This window comes from Catharus ustulatus, chromosome 30, assembly GCF_009819885.2.
Source record: "Catharus ustulatus isolate bCatUst1 chromosome 30, bCatUst1.pri.v2, whole genome shotgun sequence".
Lineage (NCBI taxonomy): Eukaryota > Metazoa > Chordata > Aves > Passeriformes > Turdidae > Catharus > Catharus ustulatus.
The window spans coordinates 2,523,391-2,548,485 of NC_046250.1; the positions used below are offsets into that span (position 1 = coordinate 2,523,391).

At 54.2% G+C, this 25,095-nt stretch overlaps 2 protein-coding genes across 2 annotated transcripts; one reads left to right on the forward strand and one right to left on the reverse strand.

Moving 5' to 3' along the window:
• Positions 1-3,360: 3,360 nt before the first annotated feature.
• RFX5 (regulatory factor X5) lies at positions 3,361-21,447 on the forward strand (the record flags this gene model as incomplete). Its single annotated transcript, XM_033082600.1, has 12 exons — positions 3,361-3,427; positions 6,331-6,430; positions 7,889-7,922; positions 9,289-9,371; positions 11,090-11,218; positions 13,741-13,857; positions 16,085-16,166; positions 18,355-18,560; positions 18,656-18,819; positions 19,224-19,295; positions 20,750-20,832; positions 20,911-21,447. Coding segments are annotated over exons 2-12 (1,599 nt in total), but the record flags the coding sequence as incomplete, so codon positions are not given.
• A 24-nt stretch (positions 21,448-21,471) lies between these two features.
• LOC117008628 (proline-rich protein 36-like) lies at positions 21,472-24,410 on the reverse strand. Its single transcript, XM_033082601.1, has 5 exons — positions 24,153-24,410; positions 23,195-24,119; positions 22,108-22,882; positions 21,532-22,044; positions 21,472-21,493 (listed from the first exon to the last, which is right to left on the reverse strand). Exons 1-5 carry the CDS (start codon positions 24,303-24,305, stop codon positions 21,472-21,474), a joined length of 2,388 nt encoding a protein of 795 aa, XP_032938492.1. The 5' UTR covers positions 24,306-24,410.
• Between the last annotated feature and the right edge of the window lie 685 nt (positions 24,411-25,095).

The window sequence follows — 25,095 nt, forward strand, 5'->3', positions numbered from 1 at the left end:
GGGGGCGAGCCCGGAGCGCCCGCGAGCCCGGAGCGCCCGCGAGCCCGGAGCGCCCGCGAGCCCGGAGCGCCCGCGAGCCCGGAGCGCCCGCGAGCCCGGAGCGCCCGCGAGCCCGGAGCGCCCGCGAGCCCGGAGCGCCCGCGAGCCCGGAGCGCCCGCGAGCCCGGCCCGAGCTGCGCTGGGCTGGGGGGACACGGGGTGGGGGGACACGGGGTGGGGGTGGTGGGGTTGCAGATTTGGGGGGTGCTGGGTGGTGGGATCCGAATTTGGGGGGTGGTGGGTGGTGGGATTGCAGATTTGGGGTGTGCTGGGGGATGGGATTTCAGATTTGGGATGTCCATGGGGATGGGGATTCGGATTTGGGGTGTCCTGGGTAGTGGGATTTCAGATTTGGGGTCCCCTGGTTGATGGGACAGGGGAGTATTCCAAATTTGGGATGTCATGGGTGATGTGGATTCTGGATTTGGGGTCAAGGATTCCAAATTTGGGATGTCCTGGGTGATGTGGATTATGGATTTGGGGTTGGGGATTCCAAATTTGGGGTGTCCTGGATAGTGGGATTTCAGATTTGGGATGTCCATGGGGATGGGGATTGTGGATTTGGGGTTGGGAATCCAAATTTGGGGTGTCCTGGGTGATGGGATTTCAGATTTGGGATGTCCATGGGGATGGGGATTCTGGATTTGGGATCCCCTGGTTGATGGGACAGGGGAGGATTCCAAATTTGGGGTGTCCTGGGTGATGGGATTGGGGGGATTCTGGATTTGGGGTGTCCTGGGTGATTCCCAGACTTGATTCCAACCCTTGGGATCCTCTCAAGTGATTCCCAAATTTGGGATCCCCTGGGAGATGAGTTTGGGATCCCCTGGGTGATTCCTGAATTTGGGATCCTCTCGAGTGATTCCCAGATTTGGGATCCCCTTGGGCATTCCTGAATTTGAGATCCTTTTGAGTGATTCCCACATTTGGGATCCCCTGGATGATTCCCAGATTTGATTCCAACACTTGGGATCCTCTCAGGTGATTCCCAGATTTGGGGTCCCCTTGGGGATTTCTGAATTTGGGATCCCCTGAATGACTTTCAGGTCCCCTGGGTGATTCCCAGATTTGGGATCCTCTGAATGATGAGTTTGGGATCTCCTGGGTGATTCCTGAATTTGGGATCCTCTCGATTGATTCCCAGATTTGGGGTCCCCTGGGTGATTCCCAGATTTGATTCCAACCCTTGGGATCCTCTCAGGTGATTCCCAGATTTGGGGTCTCCTGGGTGATTCCCACATTTGGGATCCTCTGGGGGATGCCTGGATTTGGGTTCTTCCCAGATTTGGGATCCCCTGGATGATGAGTTTGGGGTCTCCTTGGGGATTCCCAGATTTGGGATCCCCTGGGTGATTCCCAGATTTTATTCCAACCCTTGGGATCCTCTCAGGTCATTCCCAGATTTTGGGATCCCCTGGGAGATGAGTTTGGGATCCCCTGGGTGATTCCTGAATTTGGGATCCTCGATGATTCCCAGATTTTGGGATCTCCTGAATGTTGAATTTGGGATCCCCTGGATCCATTCCCAGATTCCCAGGTTATCCCAGCCCTTATCCCGGGTTATCCCAGCCCCTATCCCGGGTTATCCCAGCCCTTATCCCGGGTTATCCCAGCCCCTATCCCGGGTTATCCCAGCCCTTATCCCGGGTTATCCCAGCCCTTATCCCGGGTTATCCCAGCCCTTATCCCGGGTTATCCCAGCCCTTATCCCGGGTTATCCCTGTCCCCTTTTCCCAAATCAATAAAAGTCATTTCCCTGCAGCAGCCGCAGCTTCCCGAGTCTCATTTCTGGGGAAAAAAAAAAAAAATCCCGGGAAAAAAAATAAAAATAAAAATAATAAAAATAAATCCCGGGCTGGGAAAATCCCCTGGGGTTTGGATCTGGGATTTCTGGAATTTTCCTGCTGATTTTTGGGGGTTTTGGATCTGAATTTTCCAGAATTTTTCTGGAATTTTCCCGCTGTTCCATGGGACTTGTGTGGGATTTTTGGATCCAAGTTTTCCAGAATTTTTCTGGCATTTTTCCGCTGTTCTTTGGGATTTTTGGATCTGAATTTTCTGGATTTTTTTCTGGAATTTTCCTGCTGTTCCATGGGATTTTTGTATCCAAGTTTTCCAGAATTTTTCTGGGATTTTCCCACTGTTCCAGGGTGTTTTTTGTGGGAGTTTTGGATCTGGGTTTTCCAGAATTTTCCCTCTGTTCTATGGGACTTGTGTGGGATTTTTGGATCTGAGTTTCCTGGAATTTTTCCAGAATTTTCCCGCTGTTCCATGGGGGATTATTTGAGATTTTTGGATCCAGGTTTTCTGGAATTTTCCCGCTGTTCCATGGGGATTTTTTTTGGATTTTTGGATCCAGGTTTTCTGGAATTTTCCCGCTCTTCCATGTTTTTTTCTGTGGGATTTTCGGATCCAGGTCTTCAGGAACTTTTCCAGAATTTTCCTGCTATTCCATGGGATTTTTGGATCTGAGTTTCCTGGATTTTTTCTGGAATTTTCCCACTGTCTTTGGGGTTTTTTGTGGGATGGCCTGATCCAGGTTTTCTGGAATTTTCCCGCTCTTCCATCTCTTTTACTGTGGGATTTTTTTATTCCAATTTTTCCGGAATTTTTCCAGAATCTTCCCGCCACTCCATCTCTTATTATTTTTTTTTAATTTTAATTTTTTTTTTTGGGATGGTCTCTGTGACTTTCAGCCACTCTGAGGAAATCCAGGACGATTTTTATTTTTATTTTTTTTTTTAGTTGAGTTATAAAAAATTCCTTGGGGTCATCGACACCTTGCCACACCCACCCACGTGACCCGATCACGTGACATGATCACGTGACCCTCAATGGCGCACACCCATGTGACCCCATCAGGTGACCCTCAACGACACACCCACCCACGTGACCTGATCACGTGACAATCCATTACACACTCACCCACGTGACCCCACCTGACCCCTTGCACACTCATCACGTGACCCCTTACACACTCATCACGTGACCCCTTGCACACTCACCTCACGTGACCCCCCCCACGTGACCCCCCCCTTGCACGCTCGCCTCACACCCGTCTCCCCTCGCTCCGCCCGCCCCGACCAATCAGATCGCTGTTGCCAGGCAGATTTCGGCCCCTCCCGCCCCGCCCCATCCGGCCGCTCACCCCCAGCCGCGAGCAGGGAGGGGGGGGGCCGAGCTCAGCCAATCACAGCCGCGCTTTCCGCCGTATCCGGGCAGACCAGCGGCGCCGCAGCCAATCAGAAAAAAGAAGGGGCCGCGCGCGCGGCGAGCGAGGGGCGCGTCCACTTTCGGTTCGCGCGGGGGGCGCGGGGCACGTGGCGGGACCCCTCCCCTCCCCCCCCCACCCCCATTTTGGGGACCCCCCCGAGCCGGACGGGACCAGGTGGGTGCGGGATGGGGGGGGGAGGGGGTGGGGACAGAGTTGGGGACACCGTGGGGACACCGCGGGGACACTGCGGGGACAGGGGGGTCCCGGCAGGCGGCACCGCGCCGGGAGGGCGGCGGTGACCCCGGGGGTGGCTCGCGGTGACCCCGCGGGTGGCTCCCGGTGGCCTCTGGGGGTGGCTCCCGGTGGCTTCGTGTCCCCAGGGGTGGCTTCCTGGTGTCGCATGTCGCCGTGGCCCCGGGGGTGGCTTTGCGGTGGTCTCGTGGGCCCCCCTCGGGGTCACTTCCGGTGCCCTCGGGAATCACTTCCGGCTGACCCCTGGCTGCGGGCCCGGGGATCCTTCCGGGTGACCCCTGGGGCCATGTGGGTGCCCTGTCCCCGTGTCCCCTGTGATCTCTTTTCCTGGTGTCCCCATGTCCTGGTGTCCCCATCTCCCAAGGGACCCCTGTCCTGGTGTCCCTGTGTCCCCTTGTCCCCCTGTCCTGGTGTCCCCATGTCCTGGTGTCCCCATGTCCCCTTGTCCCTGGGACCCCCCTGTCCCCATGTCCTGGTGTCCCTAGGACCTCTTTTCCTGGTGTCCCCAAGTCCTGGTGTCTTGATGTCCCTGGTGTCCTGGTGTCCCCGGGACACCCTGTCCTGGTGTCCCTGTGTCCTGGTGTCCCCAAGTCCCCTTGTCCCTGGGACCCCCTTGTCCCCATGTCCCTGGGACCTCTTTTCCTGGTGTCCCCATGTCCCCTTGTCCTGGTGTCCCCTTGTCCCCGTGTCCCTATGTCCTGATGTCCCTGGGACCCCTGTCCTGGTGTCCCCTTGTCCTCACGTCCCTGGGACCCTTGTCCTGGTGTCCCCTTGTCCTCATGTCCCCTTGTCCCTGGGAGCCCTGTCCTGGTGTTCCCCTGTCCCCATGTCCCTGGGACCCCCCTGTCCCCGTGTCCTGATGTCCCTGGAGCCTTGTCCTGGTGTCCCCATGTCCCCCTTTCCTGGTGTCCCCAAGTCCTGGTGTCTTGATGTCCCTGGTGTCCCCCTGTCCTGGTGTCCCCCTGTCCTGGTGTCCCCATGTCCCCTTGTCCCTGGGACCCTCCTGTCCCCATGTCCCCATGTCCCTAGAGGCCTGTCCTGGTGTCCCTGTGTCCTGGTGTCCCTGTGTCCTGGTGTCCCCATGTCCTGGTGTTCCTGGGACCCCCCTGTCCCCATGTCCTGGTGTCCCTGGAGCCTTGTCCTGGTGTCCCCATGTCCCCCTTTCCTGGTGTCCCCAAGTTCTGGTGTCTTGATGTCCCCCTGTCCTGGTGTCCCCTTGTCCATGTCCCCATGTCCCTGGGACTCCTGTCCCTTTGTCTCCATGTCCTGGTGTCCCTGGGACCTCTTTTCCTGGTGTCCCCACATCCTGGTGTCCCCATGTCCCCCTGTCCCCATGTCCTGGTGTCCCTGTGTCCCTGGAGCCTTGTCCTGGTGTCCCCATGTCCCCCTTTCCTGGTGTCCCCAAGTCCTGGTATCTTGATGTCCCTGGTGTCCTGGTGTCCCCGGGACCCCCTGTCCTGGTGTCCCCCTGTCCTGGTGTCCCCAAGTCCCCTTGTCCCTGGGACCCCCCTGTCCCCATGTCCCCGTGTCCCTGGGACCCCTGTCCTGGTGTCCTCTTGTCCCCTTGTCCCTAGGACCTCTGTCGTCTTGTCCCCATGTTCCCATGTCCCTAGAGCCCTGTCCTGGTGTCCCCTTGTCCTGTTGTCCCCATGTCCCCCTGTCCTGCTGTCCCCATATCCCAAGGACCCCTGCCCTGGTGTCCCCATGTCCTGGTGTCCCCCTGTCCTGGTGTCCCCAACCCAGGGTCCCTGTCCCTGTCCCATTCCTGTCCCTGTCCCTGTCCCCACAACCCTCAGTGGGATTTATTCCCGATTTTACCTAAAACTGGAAATTTCTGTGAGGAAAAACTGGGAATTTCTATGGAAAAATTGGGAATTTTTATGGGGAAAACGGGAATTCCTACAGGAAAAACTGGGAATTTTTATGGGAAAAAACTGGGAATTTTTATAGGAAACCTTGGGAATTTCTACAGAAAATTTGTGACCATCCCAGGAATTTGTAAAGGAAAAATTGGGAATTTTTATAGGAAAAACTGAGAATTTCTATGGGAAAAATTGGGAATTTTTATGGGAAAAATGAGAATTTTTATTGAAAAAAATGGGAATTTTTATAGGAAGTACTGGAATTCCTACAGGAAAAACTGGGAATTTTTATAGAAAAAAAATGGGAATTTTTATGGGAAAAATTGGGAATTTTTATGGGAAAAACAGGGAATTTCTATGAAGAAAAACTGGGAATTTTTATGGGAAATCTCAGGAATTCTTATGGGAAAACCTGGGAATTTCTATGGGGAAAAACTGGAATTCCTACAGGAAAAACTGGGAATTTTTATAGAAAAAAATGGGAATTTTTATAGGAAAACTGGGAATTCCTACAGGAAAAAATTGAGATTTTCCATGGGAAAAACTGTGAATTTCTATAGGAAAAAACTGGAATTCCTACAGGAAAACCTGGAATTCCTACAGAAAAAACTGAGAATTTTTATAGGAAAAAAATGAGAATTTCTATGGGAAAAATTGGGAATTTCTATGGAAAAAATGGGAATTTCTATGGAAAAAATGGGAATTTTTATAGGAAAAAATGGGAATTTTTTATGGAAAAAAATGGGAATTTTTATGGGAAAAATTGGGATTTTTATGGGGAAAAAAAGGGAATTTTTATGGAAAAAATGGGAATTTTAATGGGAAAAAATGCGAATTTTTATGGGAAAAAATGGGAATTTTAATGGGAAAAAAATGGGAATTTTAATGTGAATTTCAATGTTAATTTTTCTGTGTGAATTTTATTGACAATTCCCCATTTCTGGCTGTGATTTGCTGTTCCAGGAGCTGCCATGGCTGAGCAGGAGGCCCCCAGGGCCGGCAGGAAGGGCGCGGGGGCCAGCGAGGCGAGCACGCTGCTGCACGAGCTCAGGGGCAGCATCTCGTAGGGAAAAAAAAGGGGAATTTTGGGGGGAAATTATGGGGAAAAATGGGAAATTTAATGGGGAAAATTGGGAAATTTAATGGGAATTTTTATGGGGAAAATTGGGGATTTTATGGGAATTTTTATGGGAAAATGTGGGAATTTTATGGGGAAAATTTGGGGTTTTTATGGGGGAAATTGGGGATTATAATGGGGAAAATTGGGAATTTTTATGGCGAAAATTGGGATTTTTTAATGGAAAAAGTGGGAAATTTAATGAGGAAAATTTGGGATTTTATGGGAAAAATTGGGGATTATAACGGGGAAAATTGGGGATTTTATGGGAAAAATTGGGATTTTTTGTGGGGAAAAGTGGGAATTTCTATGGGACTTCTTACAGGAAAACTGGGAATTTTTGTGGGAAAAACTGGGAATTTTATGGGAAAAATTGGGGATTTTTATGGGGAAAAATGGGAAATTTTATGGGAAAATTAGGGATTTTTAATGGGAATTTTTATGGGAAAATGTGGGGATTTAATGGGGAAAATTTGGGATTTTTATGGGGAAAATTGGGAATTTTATGGGGGAAATTGGGGATTTTTATGGGAATTTTTATGGGAAAAGGTGGGAATTTTATGGGAAAAATTGGGGATTTTTATGGGGAAAATTGGGGATTTTAATGGGAATTCTTATAGGAAAACTGGGATTTTATGGGAAAAATTAGGGATTATAATGGGGAAAAGTGGGGATTTTTATTGGGAAAAGTGGGAAATTTTATGGGGGAAAGTCGGATTTTTAATGGGAAAAATTGGGGTTTTTATGGGAATTTTTATTGGAAAACGTGGGATTTTTTATGGGGATAATTGGGATTTTTAATGGAAAAAGTGGGAAATTTAATGGGGAAAATTTGGGATTTTTATGGGGAAATTGGGAAATTTTATGGGGGAAACTGGAATTTTTAATGGGAATTTTTATGGGAAAAGCTGAGAATTTTGTAGGAAAATTGGGAAATTTAATGGGGAAAATTGGGAATTTTGATGGGAATTTTAATGGGAATTCTTAAAAAAAAAACTGGGAATTTTTATGGGAAAAAGGGAGGATTTGTATGGAGAAAATTGGGAAATTTTATGGGAAAAACTGGGGATTTTAATGGGAATTTTTATAGGAATTCTTATGGGAAAAATGGGCATTTTATGGGGAAAATTGAGGATTATAATGGGGAAAAGTGGGGTTTTTTATGGAAAAATGGGAATTTAATGGGGAAAATTGGGGATTTTTATGGAAAAATTGTGAATTTTTATGGGAAAAATTGGGATTTTTATGGGAAAAATTGGGAATTTTTATGGGGAAAATTGGGGATTTTTATGGGAAGAGCTGGGATTGTCTTTCTGGGATTTTTTGGGATTGATTCTGGGATTTTTTGGGATGAATCCCAGGATTTTTTGGGATCATCCCTGACCCTGCTCTCTGCCCCCACAGCAAATCCGTGCAGAGCAAAGTGGATTCCATCCTGGTGAGTTCCCTGGGATTGTGGAATTTGGGATTGTTCTGGGAATTCCTAAAATTTGGGATTATCTTGATTTACCTGGGAATTCCTGGAATTTGGGATTGTCCTGGGAATTCCTAAAATTTGGGATTGTCCTGAATTTTCCTGGAATTTGGGATTTTCCCCATCTGGGAATTCCTGGAATTTGGGATCTCCCTGTCCCTGGAATTCCTGGATTTGGGATCATCTCTATTGTGGGAATTCCTGGATTTGGGATTGTCCTTTCCTGGAATTCCTGGAATTTGGAATTGTCCTGGGAATTCCTAAAATTTGGGATCATCACTGACCTGGAATTTGGGATTGTCCTGACCTGGAATTCCTGGATTTGGGATCATCCCTGACTTTTCTTGGGAATTCCTGGATTTTGGGATTATCCTGTTCTGGGAATTCCTAAAATTTGGGATAGTCCTGAATTTTCCTGGAATTTGGGATTGTCCTGGGGATTCCTGAAATTTGGGATTTTCCTCATCTGGGAATTCCTGGAATTTGGGATCATCCCTGTCCCTGGAAATTCCTGAATTTTGGGTGGATCCATCACCCTGACCCTGGGAATTTTTGGTTTTTGTGATCATCCCTGCCCCTGGTAATTCCTGGATTTGGGATCTCCCTGTCCCTGCCCCTGGAATTTTTGGAATTTGGGCTCTCCCTGACCTGGGAATTCCTGGATTTTGGGTGGATCCATCACCCTGACCCTGGGAATTTTTGGTTTTTGGGCTCTCCCTGATGTGGGAATTCCTGGATTTTAGGATCATCCCTGCCCATGTCCCTTGGAATTCTTGGATTTTGGGATTGTCCTGACCTGTCCTGAGAATTCCTGGATTTGGGATCATCCCTGACCTGCCCCTGGAATTTGGGATCATCCCTGTCCCTGGAATTCCTGGATTTGGGATCATCCCTGTCCCTGCAATTCCTGGATTTGGGATCTCCCTAATGTGGGAATTCCTGGATTTTGGGATTGTCTCTGTCCCTGGAATTCCTGAAATTTGGGATTGTCCTGACTTTCCTGGTAATTCCTGGATTTGGGATCATCCCTGCCCCTGGAATTTTTGGAATTTGTCTCCCCCTGCTCCTGGAATTTCTGGATTTTGGCTCTCCCTGTCCCTGGGAATTTGGGATCACCCTGCCCCTGAAATTCCTGGAATTTGGGATCTCCCTGATGTGGGAATTCCTGGATTTTGGGATCATCCCTCATCCTTGTCCCTGGAATTTTTGGATTTTGGGATCGTCCCTGACCCTGCCCCTGGAATTTTTGGTATTTGGGATTGTCCCTGACCTGGAATTTTTGGAATTTTGTCTGTCCCTGACCTGTCCCTGTCCGTGTCCCCGAGCGCAGCAGGACGTGCAGAAGTTCTCGGACAGTGACAAACTGTACCTGTACCTGCAGCTGCCCGCGGGACCCGGCCTGGGGGACAAGAGGTGGCACTGGGGACACTGGGGATGGACACTGGGGGACACTGAGGGGGACATTGGGGACATTAATGGGGACACATGGGGGATACTGGGGACACTGGGGATATTGGGGGACACTGGGGGGGACACTGAGGGGACACTGGGGACACTGGGGATATTGGGGGACACTGGGGGGGCACTGGGGGGACACTGGGGGGACACTGGGGGACACTGGGGGGGCACTGGGGACACTGGGGGACACTGAGGGACACTGGGGACACTGGGGGACACTGAGGGGACACTGGGGGGACACTGGGGACACTGGGGGGACACTGGGGGGACATTGGGGACACTGGGGGGGCACTGGGGGGACACTGGGGGGACATTGGGGACACTGGGGGGACACTGGGGACACTGGGGGGACATTGAGGGGATACTGGGGGGACACTGGGGACACTGGGGACACTGGGGACACTGGGGATACTGGGGGGGCTGGAGACATGGGGACACACTGGGGGGACACTGGGGGGGACACTGGGGGGATATTGGGGACACTGGGGACACTGGGGGGACACTGAGGGGACACTGGGGACATTGGGGGGACACTGGGGGATCCAGGGAATGGGATCTGTGGGGTCTGTGGGATGGGATTGGATCCAAGGGATGGGATTTATGGGATGGGATGGGATCAATGGGATCAATGGGATCAATGGGATTGGATCAATGGAATGGGATCTATGGGATTTATGGCATGGGATCAATGGGATGGGATCCATGGGATGGGATCAATAGGATGGGATCTATGGGATTTATGGGATGGCATCGATGGGATCTATGGGATGGGATGGGATGGGATCCACTGGATGGGATCAATGAGATCAATGGGATCAATGGGATCAATGGGATGTGATCAGTGGGATCAATGGGATTGATGGGATGGGATCAGTGGGATCGATGGGATGGATGGGATGGGATCTGTGGGGTCTATGGGATGGAATTGGGTGGGATCCATGGGATTGGGATGGGATCTGTGGGATGGGATCAATGGGATCAATGGGATGGGATCAATGGGATCAGTGGGATGGGATCAATGGGATCAATGGGATCGATGGGATGGGATCAATGGGATTGGGGTGGGATCAGTGGGATGGGATCAATGGGATCAGTAGGGTTGATGGGATGGGATCAGTGGGATCAGTGGGATCAGTGGGATGGGATCCATGGGATTGGGGTGGGATCAGTGGGATGGGATCAATGGGATTGATGGGATGGAATCAGTGGGATGGGACAGGATGGGGTGGGATCAATGGGATCAATGGGATGGGATCAGTGGGATCATTGGGATCCATAGGATGGGATCAGTGGGATCAGTGGGATCAGTGGGATCAATGGGATCAATGGGATCAAATCAATGGGATGGGATCTATGGGATCATTGGGATCCATGGGATGGGATCAGTGGGATCAGTGTGATCAATGGATGGGATCCATGGGATCAGTGGGATCATTGGGATCCATGGGATGGGATCAATGGGATCCATGGGATGGGATCAGTGGGATCAGTGGGATGGGATCCATGGGATCAATGGGATCATTGGGATCCATGGGATGGGATCCATGGGATGGAGCTGTGCCAGGTGTGGCTCAGGATGCTGTGTCAGAGCAGAGATGTCAACGGGCTGTCCCTGTCCCCTCCCTGTCCCTGTCTGTCCCTGTCCCTGTCTGTCCCTGTCGCTGTCCCCGCAGCGGGGGCTCTCTGGAGCTGAGCTCCCTGGCCCCAGCCGAGCACATGCACGCCTGCAGCTGGATCCGCAACCACCTGGAGGAGCACACCGACACCTGCCTGCCCAAGCAGGACGTGTACGACGCCTACAAGTGAGGGACAGTGTCACCTGTGTCACCTGTCACCTGTCCCTGTGTCCCTGTGTCACCTGTCCTTGTGTCCCCTGTCCCCCTGTCCCTGGGACACCTGCCTGCCCAAACAGGACGTGTACGACGCCTACAAGTGAGGGACAGTGTCATTGTCACCTGTGTCACCTGTCCCTGTGTCCCTGTGTCACCTGTCCCTGTCCCTGTGTCCCCCTGTCCCTGGGACACCTGCCTGCCCAAGCAGGACGTCTATGACGCCTACAAGTGAGGGACTGTCACCTATGTCACCTGTCCTTGTGTCCCTGTATCCCCTGTCACCTGTCCTCATGTTCCTGTGTCACCTGTCCCTGTGTCCCTGTGTCCCTGGGACACCTGCCTGCCCAAACAGGACGTGTATGATGCTTACAAGTGAGGGACTGTCACCTGTGTCACCTGTGTCACCTGTGTCACCTGTGTCCCTGTGTCACCTGTCCTTGTGTCCCTGTGTTTCCTGTCCCCATGTCCCCCTGTCCCTGGGACACCTGCCTGCCCAAGCAGGACATGTACGACGCCTACAAGTGAGTGTGGCTGTCCCCTGTGTCCCCTGTGTCACCTGTGTCACCAGTGTCCCCTGTCCTTGTGTCCCCCATGTCCCCAGGTCCCCATGTCCCTGTGTCCTCATGTTCTTGTGTCCCCGTGTCCTCATGGCCTGCTGTCCCCCTGTCCTCTGTGTCCCTGTGTCCCCTGTCCCTCTGTCCCCTGTGTCCTGTCCCTGTGTCCCCGTCCTCTGTTCCTGTGTCCCCTGTCCTTGTGTCCCCTGTCCCTGTATCCCTGTGTCCCCATGGCCTGGGGTCCTGTGTCCCCATGTCCCTGTGTCCCCTGTCCCCATGTTCCCATGTCCCCATGTCCTCATGGCCTGCTGTCCCCGTGTCTCTGTGTCCTCATGTCCCTGGGACACCCTGACCCTTGTCCCTGTGTCCCTGTGTCCCCTGTCCCTGTGTCCCCTGTCCCTGTGTCTCCAAGTCCCCGTGTCCCTGTGTCCTCCCCTGTCCCCCTGTCCCCATATCCCCATGTCCCCATGTCCCCTGTCTCTGTGTCCCTGTGTCCTTGTGTCCCTGTGTCCCCATGTCCCCGTGTCTCTGTCTCCTTGTGTCCCCATGTCCTCATGGCCTCATGTCCCCTGTCCCCATGTCCCCTGTCTCTGTGTCCTTGTGTCCCTGTGTCCCCTGTCTTCTGTGTCTCCTGTCCCTGTGTCTCCAAGTCCCCGTGTCCCTGTGTCCTCCCCTGTCCCCATGTCCTCATGTCCCTGTGTCCTTGTGTCCCCATGCCCCTGTGTCCCCATAGCCTGGAGTCCCGTGTCCCTCTGTCCCTGTGTCCCCATGTCCCTGTGTCCCTGTGTTCCTATGTCCCCTGTGTCCCTGTGTCCCCTGTACCTGTGTTCCCTGTCCCCGTGTCCTCACGTCCTCGTGTCCTCTGTCCCCATGTTCCCATGTCCCTGTGTCCTCTGTGTCCCCGTATCCCCTGTCCCCGTGTCCCCAGGTCACCATGTCCCCATGTCCCCTGTCTCTGTGTCCCTGTGTTCCCATGTCGCCATGTCCCCATGTCCCCATGTCCCTGTGTCCTCCCCTGTCCCTGTCCCCATGTCCTGCTGTCCCCATGTCCCCTGTCTCTGTGTCCCTGTGTCCTTGTGTCCCTGTGTCCCCATGTCCCCGTATCCCCCGTCCCCATATCCCCATGTCCCCATGTCCCCATGTCCTGCTGTCCCCATGTCCCCATGTCCCTGTGTCCTCCCCTGTCCCTGTCCCCATGTCCTGCTGTCCCCATGTCCCCATGTCCTGTGTCCCCATGTCCCCCTGTCCCCATGTCCTGCTGTCCCCATGTCCCCATGTCCCCATGTCCTGCTGTCCTCTATGTCCCCATGTCCCCATATCCCCATGTCCCCATGTCCTGCTGTCCTCTATGTCCCCCATGTCCCTGTCCCCATGTCCCTGTGTCCCCGTGTCCCTGTGTCCCTGTGTCCCCATGTCCCCTGTCCCTGTGTCCCCTGTCCCTGTGTCTCCAAGTCCCCGTGTCCCTGTGTCCTCCCCTGTCCCCATATCCCCATGTCCCCATACCCTGCTGTCCCCATATCCCCATGTCCCCATGTCCTGCTGTCCCCATGTCCTGCTGTCCCCATGTTCCTGGTGTCCCCCTGTCCCTGTGTCCCCATGTCCCTGTGTCCCCATGTCGCCATGTCCCCATGTCCTGTGTCCCCATGTCCCCTGTCTCTGTGTCCCCATGTCCCCATGTCCCCTGTCTCTGTGTCCCTGTGTCCTTGTGTCCCTGTATCCCCATGTCCCCATGCCCTGTATCCCCCTGTCCCCATGTCCCTGGTGTCCCCCTGTCCCTGTCCCCATGTCCTGCTGTCCCCATGTCCTGCTGTCCCTGTATCCCCCTGTCCCTGTCCCCCTGTCCCCCGTCCCCATGTCCTGCTGTCCCGATGTCCCCATGCCTCGTGTCCCCATGTCCTGCCACCCCCCCCCACAATTCCCTCTCTGTGTCCCCCCCAGGCGTTACTGTGACAACCTCGCCTGCCGCCCTCTCAGCACCGCGAATTTCGGCAAAATCATCCGCGAGATCTTCCCCAACATCAAAGCGCGGCGCCTGGGGGGCAGAGGCCAGTCCAAATATCCTTCAGTGCTGGGCCCCTGCTGCTTTCCCTGCTTTTTCCCTAATTTCCCAAATTTTCCCAAATTTTCCTGGCTTTTTTCCCCATTTTTCCCTGTTTTTTCCTGGTTTTTTCCTCATTTTTTCCCATTTTTTCCTCATTTTTCCCTGTTTTTTTCCCCATTTTTCCCTTTATTTTTCCCAAATTTTCTCTGGTTTTTTTCCCCATTTTTTCCCAAATTTTACTCATTTTTCCTGGTTTTTTTCCCCATTTTTCCCTGGTTTTCCCCCCATTTTTTCTGACTTCTTACTCATTTTTCCTGTTTTTTTCCCCCATTTTTCCCCATTTTCCCTGTATTTTTCCCTGGTTTTTTCCCCATTTTTCCCCATTTTCCCCCCATTTTTCCCTGGTTTTCCCCCCATTTTTTCCCAGTTTTTGCTCATTTTTCATGTTTTTCCCCCCCATTTTTCCCTGGTTTTCCCCACATTTTTCCCCACTTTATACTAATTTTTCCTGTTTTTTTTCCCCATTTTCCCCTGGTTTTCCCTCAATTTTTTCCCAATTTTCCCCCATTTTTCCTGGTTTTTTCCTCATTTTTTCCCACTTTTTACTCATTTTTCCCTGTATTTTTCTCAAATTTTCCCCATTTTTTCCTGGGTTTTTTCCCCATTTTTCCCTGTTTTTTCCCCATTTTTTCCCACGTTTTCCACATTTTTCCCTGGTTTTTTCCCTTTATTTTTCTCTTTATTTTTCCCAATTTTCCCCCATTTTTCCTGGTTTTTCCCCCCATTTTTCCTATATTTTCCCCTGTTTTTTTCCCATTTTTCCCTGTATTTTTCCCAATTTTCCCCCATTTTTCTCTGTTTTTCCCCCCATTTTTCCCTATTTTTCCCCCATTTTTCCCTATTTTATCCCCATTTTTTCCCTGTATTTTTCCCAGTATTTTCCCCCATTTTTCCCCATTTTCCCCTGTTTTTTTCCCCATTTTTTCCTGTTTTGTCCCCATTTTTCCCTGTATTTTTCCCAGTATTTTCCCCCATTTTTCCCCATTTTTCCCTGTTTTTTTCCCCATTTTTTCCTATTTTATCCCCATTTTCCCTGTATTTTTCCCTGTATTTTTCCCTTTATTTTTCCCTTTTCCCAATTTTCCCCATTTTCCCCTGTTTTTTCCCCCCATTTTTTCCACACTTTTCTGTTTTTTTCCCCATTTTCCCCCATTTTTCCCTATTTTTCTCCCCATTTTCCCCTGTTTTTTTCCTCATTTTTTCCTATTTTATCCCCATTTTCCCTGTATTTTTCCCTGTATTTTTCCCCATTTTTCCCTGGTTTTTCCCCCATTTTTTCCCACTTTTTACTCATTTTTCCTGGTTTTTTTCCTCATTTTTCCCACTTTTTCCCCTGTATTTTTCCCCATTTTTCCCCTGTATTTTTCCCCATTTTTTTTCCTATTTTTTCCCCATTTTTCCCTGTATTTTTCCCAATTTCCCCCTGTTTTTCTCCCCATTTTTCCCACTTTTTCCTCACTTTTCCTGGTTTTTTTTTCCCATTTTCCCCTGATTTTTTCCCCCATTTTTTCCCATTTTTCCCCATTTCCCCCATTCCCAAATTCCCATTTTCCCCCCATTTTTTCCCCCATTTTTCCCTGTTTTTCTCCCCCTTTTTTCCTTTTATTTTTCCCATTTTTTCCCCCATTTTCCCCCCATTTTTTCCTATTTTTCTCCCCCTTTTTTCCTTTTATTTTTCCAATTTTTGCCCCCATTTTCCCCCCATTTTTCCTATTTTTCCCCATTCTTTCCCATTTTTACCCATTTCCCCCATTCCCAAATTCCCATTTTCCCCCCATTTTCCCCCCATTTTTTCCTGTTTTTCTCCCCCTTTTTTCCTTTTATTTTTCCCATTTTTTCCCCCATTTTCCCCCCATTTTTTCCTGTTTTTCTCCCCCTTTTTTCCTTTTATTTTTCCAATTTTCCCCCCCATTTTCCCCCCATTTTTCCTGTTTTTCCCCATTCTTTCCCATTTTTACCCATTTCCCCCATTCCCAAATTCCCATTTTCCCCCCATTTCCCCCCATTTTTTCCCCATTTTTCCCCATTTTTTCCCCATTTTTTCCCCATTTTCCCCCCATTTTTTCCCCAGTTTTTCCTGTTTTTTCCCCCCTTTTTTCCTTTTATTTCCCCCCTTTCCCCCACTCCCAAATCCCATTATTATATTTATTATTTTTGGCACAACCCTTGACTTTTCCCCACGTACTGCTACGGGGGCATCCGCAGGAAAACCCTGGTGAGCCTCCCCCCCCTGCCCAGCCTGGACCTGAAAGCGGCTGAGAACGTGAGTTTTTTTGTGGGATTTTAATGGGATTTTTATGGGATTTTAATGGGATTTTTATAGGATTTTAATGGGATTTTAATGGGATTTTTATGGGATTTTTATGGGATTTTAATGGGATTTTTATGGGATTTTAATGGGATTTTTATGGGATTATAATGGTATTTTTATAGGATTTTTATAGGATTTTTATAGGATTTTTATGGGATTTTAATGGGATTTTTATGGGATTTTTATGGAATTTTTTTGGGTTTTTTTAAGGGTTTTAATTGGATTTTTATGGGATTTTTTGGGGAATTTTTTTGGGTTTTAAGTGGATTTTTATGGGATTTTTTTGGATTTTAATCAGGTTTTTATGGGGTTTTTTATTTATTTTTTTTAGATTTTAATTGGATTTTTATGGGTTTTTATGGGAATTTTTTTATTTTGTTGAGGTTTTCATCGGATTTTTATGGGATTATGATGGGATTTTTATAGGTTTTTATGGAGGTTTTTTGGTTTTTATGGGATTTTTAGGGGGTTTTAATGGGATTTTTATGGGGTTTTAGGGGGTTTTAATGGGATTTTTAGGGGGTTTTTAGGGGTTTTTTAGGGAGTTTTTATGGGGTTTTACGGGTTTTTTGTGGGGTTTTTTAAGGGTTTTTATAGGATTTTTTTTGATTTTTATGGGATTTTTTGAGGGGTTTTTTGGGTTTTTTTGGGGTTTTATGGGGTTTCTATTGGACTTTATTTTTATGGGGTTTTTTTGGGTGGTTTTATGGTATTTTTTTTTATTTTAATGGGGTTTTAATGGGGTTTTTAGGGGATTTTTACAAGATTGATGGGATTGATGGCAGCAGTCAGAGCTGGCCGAGCTGGCATCCCCTGTGTCCCCATGTCCCCACAGCAGGGAGGTGATGCAGGCCTGTCCCTCATGTCACTGTCCCCAATCATGTCCCCATGTCCCCACAGCAATCAGAACTGGGAGAACTGTCCCAGTCCCACAGCAGGGAGGTGATGGAGGCCTGTCCCTCATGTCCCCATGTCCCTGTGTCCCCACAGCAATCAGAACTGGGTGATTTATCCCAGTCCCACAGCAGGGAGGTGATGGAGGCCTGTCCCTCATGTCCCCAATCATGTCCCCATGTCCCCACAGCAATCAGAACTGGGTGATTTATCCCAGTCCCACAGCAGGGAGGTGATGGAGGCCTGTCCCTCATGTCCCCAATCATGTCCCCATGTCCCCACAGCAATCAGAGCTGGGTGAGCTGTCCCAGTCCCACAGCAGGGAGGTGATGGAGGCCTGTCCCTTGTGTCACTGTCCCCATGTCCCCACAGCAATCAGAGCTGGGTGAGCTGTCCCAGTCCCACAGCAGGGAGGTGATGGAGGCCTGTCCCTTGTGTCACTGTCCCCATGTCCCCATGTCCCCAATCATGTCCCCATGTCCCCACAGCAGTCAGAACTGGGTGAGCTGGCCCAGTCCCACAGCAGGGCGGTGATGGAGGCCTGTCCCTCATGTCCCCAATCATGTCCCCATGTCCCCACAGCAATCAGAGCTGGCTGAGCTGTCCCAGTCCCACAGCAGGGAGGTGATGGAGGCCTGTCCCTCATGTCACTGTCCCCATGTCCCCACAGCAATCAGAGCTGGGTGATTTATCCCAGTCCCACAGCAGGGAGGTGATGGAGGCCTGTCCCTCATGTCCCCATGTCCCCATGTCCCCACAGCAATCAGAGCTGGGTGATTTATCCCAGTCCCACAGCAGGGAGGTGATGGAGGCCTGTCCCTCATGTCACTGTCCCCATGTCCCCATGTCCCCACAGCAATCAGAGCTGGGTGAGCTGTCCCAGTCCCACAGCAGGGAGGTGATGGAGGCCTGTCCCTCATGTCCCCAATCATGTCCCCATGTCCCCACAGCAATCAGAGCTGGGTGAGCTGTCCCAGTCCCACAGCAGGGAGGTGATGGAGGCCTGTCCCTCATGTCACTGTCCCCATGTCCCCATGTCCCCACAGCAATCAGAACTGGGAGAGCTGTCCCAGTCCCACAGCAGGGAGGTGATGGAGGCCTGTCCCTCATGTCACTGTCCCCAATCATGTCCCCATGTCCCCACAGCAATCAGAACTGGGTGAACTGTCCCAGTCCCACAGCAGGGAGGTGATGGAGGCCTGTCCCTCATGTCACTGTCCCCAATCATGTCCCCATGTCCCCACAGCAATCAGAGCTGGCTGAACTGTCCCAGTCCCACAGCAGGGAGGTGATGGAGGCCGCCTGTGCCCTGACCTGTGACTGGGCTGAGAAGATCCTCAAGCGCTCCTTCAACAGCATCGTGGAGGTGGCGCAGTTCCTGCTGCAGCAGCACATCATCAGCTGCAGGGGAGCCCATGCAGATCTGCTCATGGCCATGGTGCTCTCAGGTCAGTGGGGACAGGGACACTGCCATGGGGACACTGACACTGCCATGGGGACATGGGGACACTGACACTGACAGTGACACTGCCATGGGACATCATCAGCTGCCGAGGAGCCCACGCTGACCTGCTCATGGCCATGGTGCTCTCAGGTCAGTGGGGACAGGGACACTACCATGGGGACACTGACACTGACAGTGACAACACCATGGACATCATCAGCTGCAGGGGAGCCCACGCCGACCTGCTCATGGCCATGGTGCTCTCAGGTGAGAGGGGACAGGGACACTGCCATGGGGACATGGGGACACTGACACTGCCATGGGGACATGGGGACAGTGACACTGACAGTGACACTGCCATGGGGACATGGGGACAGTGACACTGACAGTGACACTGCCATGGGGACATGGGGACACTGACACTGCCATGGGGACATGGGGACAGGGACACTGACAGTGACAGCACCATGGGGACACTGACACTGCCATGGGGACACTGACAGTGACACTGCCATGGACATCATCAGCTGCAGGGGAGCCCACGCTGACCTGCTCATGGCCATGGTGCTCTCAGGTCAGTGGGGACAGAGTGGGGACACTGACAGCACCATGGGGACACTGACAGCACCCTGGGGACACTGACAGTGACAGCACCATGGGGACACTGACAGTGACACTGTCATGGCACATCATCAGCTGCAGGGGAGCCCATGCAGATCTGCTCATGGCCATGGTGCTCTCAGGTCAGTGGGGACAGTGTGGGGACACTGAGAGCACCATGGGGACACTGACAGTGCCATGGGGACATTGGAGACACTGACAGCACCCTGGGGTTACTGACACTGCCCTTGGGGACACTGCCACCACCCTGGGGACACTGACAGCACTCTGAGGACACTGCCACCACCCTGGGGACACTGACAGCACTCTCGGGTCACTGACAGCACTCTGAGGACACTGCCACCACCCTGGGGACACTGCCACCACCCTGGGGATACTGCCATGCCCATGGAGATACAGGGGACACTGACACTGCCCTGGGGACGCTGAAGACACTTTGGGGACACTGGCAGCACCCTGAGGACACTGCCACCACCCTGGGGACACTGACAGCTACCTGGGGACACTGGGGACACTGACACTGCCATGGGGACACTGAGGACACTTTGGGGACACTGGCAGCACCATGAGGACACTGACACTGCCATGGGGACTCTGCCAGCACTCTCAGGTCACTGACATCCCCTTGGGGACACTGCCACCACCCTGGGGACACTGCCACCACCCTGGGGATACTGCCATGCCCTTGGGGACACTGGGGACACTGACAATGCCATGGAGACACTGACACTGCCCTTGGGGACACTGAGGACACTTTGGGGACATTGACAGCACCATGAGGACACTGACACTGCCATGGGGACTCTGCCACCCCCTTGGGGACACTGGGGACACTGACACTGCCCTGGGGACACTGACACTGCCCTGGGGACACTGAGGACACTTTGGGGACACTGGCAGCACCATGAGGACACTGACACTGCCATGGGGACACTGAGGACACTTTGGGGACACTGGCAGCACCATGAGGACACTGACACTGCCATGGGGACACTGAGGACACTTTGGGGACACTGGCAGCACCATGAGGACACTGACACTGCCATGGGGACTCTGCCACCCCCTTGGGGACACTGGGGACACTGACACTGCCCTGGGGATACTGCCATGCCCTTGGGGACACTGGGGACACTGACACTGCCCTGGGGACACTGACACTGCCATGGGGACACTGACAGCACCCTGGAGACACTGCCACCACCCTGGGGATACTGCCATGCCCTTGGGGACACTGGGGACACTGACACTGCCCTGGGGACACTGACACTGCCATGGGGACACTGACACTGCCCTTGGGGACACTGCCACCACCCTGGGGATACTGCCATGCCTTTGAGGACGCTGCCTCCCCCTTGGGGACACTACCACCCTCTTGAGGATGCTGCCACCACCCTGGGGACACTACCACCCCCTTGGGGACACTGGGGACACTGACAATGCCCTTGGGGACACTGACACTGCCCTGGGGACACTGAGGACACTTTGGGGACACTGCCACCCACTTGAGGACACTGCCACCCCCCTGGGGACACTCCCCCTCCCCTCCCAGTGTCCCCATGTCCCCATGTCCCCGCAGAGAACACGGACAAGCCCCCCCAGGACCCCCGGCCCGCCCCCCCCAGGAAGGTCCCGGACCCTCCGGACAGCGCCCAGGACCAGGTGAGCCCCCCTCCCCCACCCCCCCCTCACCTCCCCCACCCCAAACTGTCCCCAAACTGTCACCTCCCCCCCTTACAGGCCAAGAAGGACGCTGTCCCCAAAGCCACCACGAAGAAGAAACCCCCTCAGGACCCGCCCAGGGCCACCAGCACCCCGCAGGTGACCGCCTTGGTGGCCCGGCTGCCACTTTTGTTACCCCGGATCCCCCCCCAGGAGCGACCCCCGCCCCCCCCCGGGGCCACCCCGCTGCTTGTCCCCAAACTGGCGGCGGTGCCACCTCTGGGGGGTGGCACTGTGAAGGTGGCGCTGCCGCTCCCGGTGGGGACAGCGTTGTCACCCGCGGGGGGTGGCGGCGGGGGGACAGCGGGGTTGTTGAGTCCCCCCGGTGCCATCCCCGTGCTCAACGTGCTGCTGCCGGGGGGGGTGGGTGTCCCCGCGGCTGAGACCCCTGGTGGCACTGCCAGGCAGGGAGGGGACAGCGAGGGACAGCGGGGCAAGGCCACCAAGCGTCCCCAAGAAGGGGGAGGAGGGGACAGAGGGGACGGGGCCACCGCGCTGAAAAGGAGGAGGGGGAGGCCTCGAAAAAGGGGAGGGGACACGGCGGGGTCAGCCGAGGGAGGGGACACGCCACCAGGGGGGTCACCCGAGGGTGGCAGTGCCACTGTGGGTGTTGGGGACAGGGGGGAGGAGGGGGGGGACGGCATGGATGTGGATAGTGACACGGCGGGGGGGGATGGGGACGGTGGCGCTGTCACTGCTGGGGACAGCTCGGTTAGTGGCAGTGCCACCGTTCCCCTTGGGGACAGCTCGGTTAGGGGCACTGTCACAGCTGGGGACAGTCCAGTCAATGGCAGTGGCACTGTCACAGTTGGGGACAGTCCAGTCAATGGCAATGCCACCGTTCCCCTTGGGGACAGCCCAGCTGGGGACAGTGTCACTGTCACACTTGGGGACAGTCCAGCCAATGGCAATGCCACCGTTCCCCTTTGGGACAGCCCAGCTGGGGACAGTGACACTGTCACACTTAGGGACAGCTCAGTGGGTGGCAGTGTCACTGTCACACTCAGGGACAGCTCAGTGGGTGGCAGTGGCACTGTCCCAGTTGGGGACAGCTCGGTTAATGGCAGTGCCACTGATGGTGGCTCTCCTGGTGGTGGCAGTGCCACTGTCCCCCTTGGGGACAGCTTGGTCAATGGCAGTGCCACCATCTGCCTTGGGGACCGTGGCACTGTCCCTCCTGGGGACAGCCCTGTCAGTGACAGTGGCACTGTCCCTCTTGGGGACAGCCTGGCTGGGGACAGTGGCACTGTCCCTCTTGGGGACAACCCCATCAGTGACAGTGGCACTGTCCCCTCTAGGTACAGCCCTGTCAGTGACAATGGCAGTGTCCCCTCTAGGGACAGCCCTGTCAGTGATGGTGGCACTGCCCCACTTGGGGACAGCCCTGTCAGTGACAGTGCCACCGTCCCCCTTAGGGACATTCCAGTCAGTGGCAGTGCCACTGTCCCTGCTGGTGGCTCTCCTGGTGGTGGCAGTGCCACTGTCCCTGTCACGGACACCTCACCCATGTCCAGTGACAATGGGGACAGGCTGGTCACTGGCAGTGCCACCACTAGGGACAGGCCTGTCACCAGGAGTGCCACTGTCCCCATCAAGGACAACCCAGCTGGTGGCAGTGCCACTGTCCCCAGTAAGGACAGCCCCTCCAGGCCTAGTGGCACTGTTGGGGACAGGCCTGTCACCAGGAGTGCCACTGTCCTCATCAAGGCCACTCCATCCCAGGGCAGTGGCACTGTTGGGGACAGGCCTGTCACCAGGAGTGCCACCACTCCCATCAGGGACAGCCCAGCTGGTGGCAGTGTCACTGTCCCTGTCAAGGACAAGCAGGTCAGTGGCAGTGCCACCAGTGGGGACAGGCCTGTCACCAGGAGTGCCACCACCCCTGTCAAGGACAGCTCACCCAGGACCAGTGACATTGGGGACAAGCCAGTCAGTGGCAGTGCCACCATTCCCATCAGGGACAGCCCAGCTGGTGGCAGTGCCACTGTCCCTGTCAAGGACAAGCAGGTCAGTGGCAGTGCCACCACTGGGGACAGGCCTGTGGCTGGCAGTGTCACTGTCCCTGTCAAGGACAGCTCATCCCAGGGTGGTGTCATTGTTGGGGACAGGCCTGTCACCAGGAGTGCCACCATCCCTGCCAGGCACAGCTCATCCCGGGGCAGTGGCGCTGTTGGGGACAGGCCTGTCACCAGGAGTGCCACCATCCCTGCCAGGGACAGCCCAGCTGGTGGCACTGCCACTGTCCCCAATAAGGACAAGCTTGTCACTGGCAGTGTCACTGTCCCCAACAAGGACAGCTCACCCAGGTCCAGTGGCACTGTTGGGGACAGGCCTGTCACCAGGAGTGCCACTGTCCCCACAGCTGGTGGCAGTGCCACTGTCATTGTCAGGGACAGCCCCTCCAGGCTCAGTGGCACAGCTGGGGACAGGCCTGTCACCAGGAGTGCCACTGTCCCCATCAGGGACAGCCCAGCTGGTGGCAGTGCCACTGTCCCTGTCAAGGCTGGTCCATCCAGGGGCGGTGCCACCACTGGGGACAGGCCAGGCAGTGGTGGCACCACTGGGGACAGGCCAGGCAGTGGTGGCACTGTCCCTGTCAGGGACAAGCAGGTCAGTGGCAGTGCCACCACTGGGGACAGGCCAGGCAGTGGTGGCACTGTCCCTGTCAAGGACAAACAGGTCAGTGGCAGTGCCACCACCCCTGCCAAGGACAGCTCACCCAGGAGCAGTGGCACTGTTGGGGACAGGCCTGTCACCAGCACTGCCACCATCCCTGTCAGGGACAGCCCCTCCAGGCCCAGTGCCACCACTGGGGACAGGCCTGTCACCCGCAGTGTCACTGTCCCCATGGCTGGCAGCGGTGGCAGTGTCCCTGTCAAGGCCAGTCCATCCCAGGGCAGTGCCACCACTGGGGACAGGCTGGTCAGTGGCAGTGCCACCACCCCTGTCAAGGACAGCTCACCCAGGAGCAGTGGCACTGTTGGGGACAGGCCTGTCACCAGGAGTGCCACTGTCCCTGTCAAGGCTGGTCCATCCAGGGGCAGTGGCACTGTCCCTGTCAGGGACAAGCCTGTCAGTGGCAGTGCCACCACCCCTGTCAAGGACAGCTCATCCAGGAGCAGTGACAGTGGGGACAGGCCTGTCACCAGGAGTGCCACCATTCCCGTCAGGGACAGCCCAGCTGGTGGCAGTGCCACTGTCCCTGTCAAGGACAAGCCACTCATTGGGAGTGCCACCACTGGGGACAGATTGGTCACTGGCAGTGCCACCACTGGGGACAGATTGGTCACTGGCAGTGCCACCATCCCTGTTAAGGACAGGCCAGCCAGGGACAGTGACATTGGGGACAAGCCAGTCAGTGGCAGTGCCACCATTCCCATCAGGGACAGCCCTGCTGGTGGCAGTGCCACCATCCCTGTCAGGGACAGCTCATCCAGGGCTAGTGACACTGGGGACAGGCCTGTGAGTGGCAGTGGCACTGTCCCTGTCAGGGACAGCTCATCCAGGGCCAGTGCCACCCCTGGGGACAGGCCAGGCAGGAGCAGTGGCAGTGCCACCATCAGGGACAGGTCACCCAGGGCTGGTGGCAGTGGGGACAGGCTGGGCAGGGGCAGTGCCACCACTGGGGACAGACCAGGCAGGAGCAGTGGCAGTGTCCCCATCAGGGACAGGTCACCCAGAGATGGTGGCACTGGGGACAGGCCAGGCAGGGGCAGTGCCACCACTGGGGACAGACCAGTTGGTGACAGTGCCACCATCCCCGTTAAGGACAGCACAGCTGGTGGCAGTGCCACCACTGGGGACAGAGCGGTCAAGGGCAGTGTCACCATCCCTGTCAGGGACAGCACACCCAGGGTCACAGCTGTTGGGGACAGGACAGGCAGGGGCAGTGTCCCCATCAGGGACAGGTCACCCAGAGATGGTGGCAGTGGGGACAGGCTGGGAAGGAGCAGTGCCACCATCCCTGTGAGGGACAGGTCACCCAGAGATGGTGGCAGTGGGGACAGGCTGAGCAGGGGCAGTGTCACCATCCCCATCAGGGACAGCACACACAGGGCCACTGCTGTTGGGGACAGGCCAGGCAGGGACAGTGCCACCACTGGGGACAGGCTGAGCAGGGACAGTGCCACCACTGGGGACAGGCCGGGCAGGGACAGTGCCACCTCTGGGGACAGGCCAGGCAGGAGCAGTGCCACCGCTGGG

Coding starts and splice junctions, on each gene's coding strand:
- LOC117008628 (XM_033082601.1), bottom strand. CDS start 24,305: ATGGTGGCACTGCCACCAGCAGGGCTGTCCCTGATGGGAATGGTGGCA. Junction 24,120..24,152: donor TGTCCCCAGTGGTGGCACTG/CCAGTGACCAAT, acceptor GTGGTGGCACTC/CCAATGAGTGGCTTGTCCTT. Junction 22,883..23,194: donor AACAGTGCCACTGGACCTGG/GTGAGCTGTCCT, acceptor TGTCCTTGACAG/GGACAGTGGCACTGCCACCA.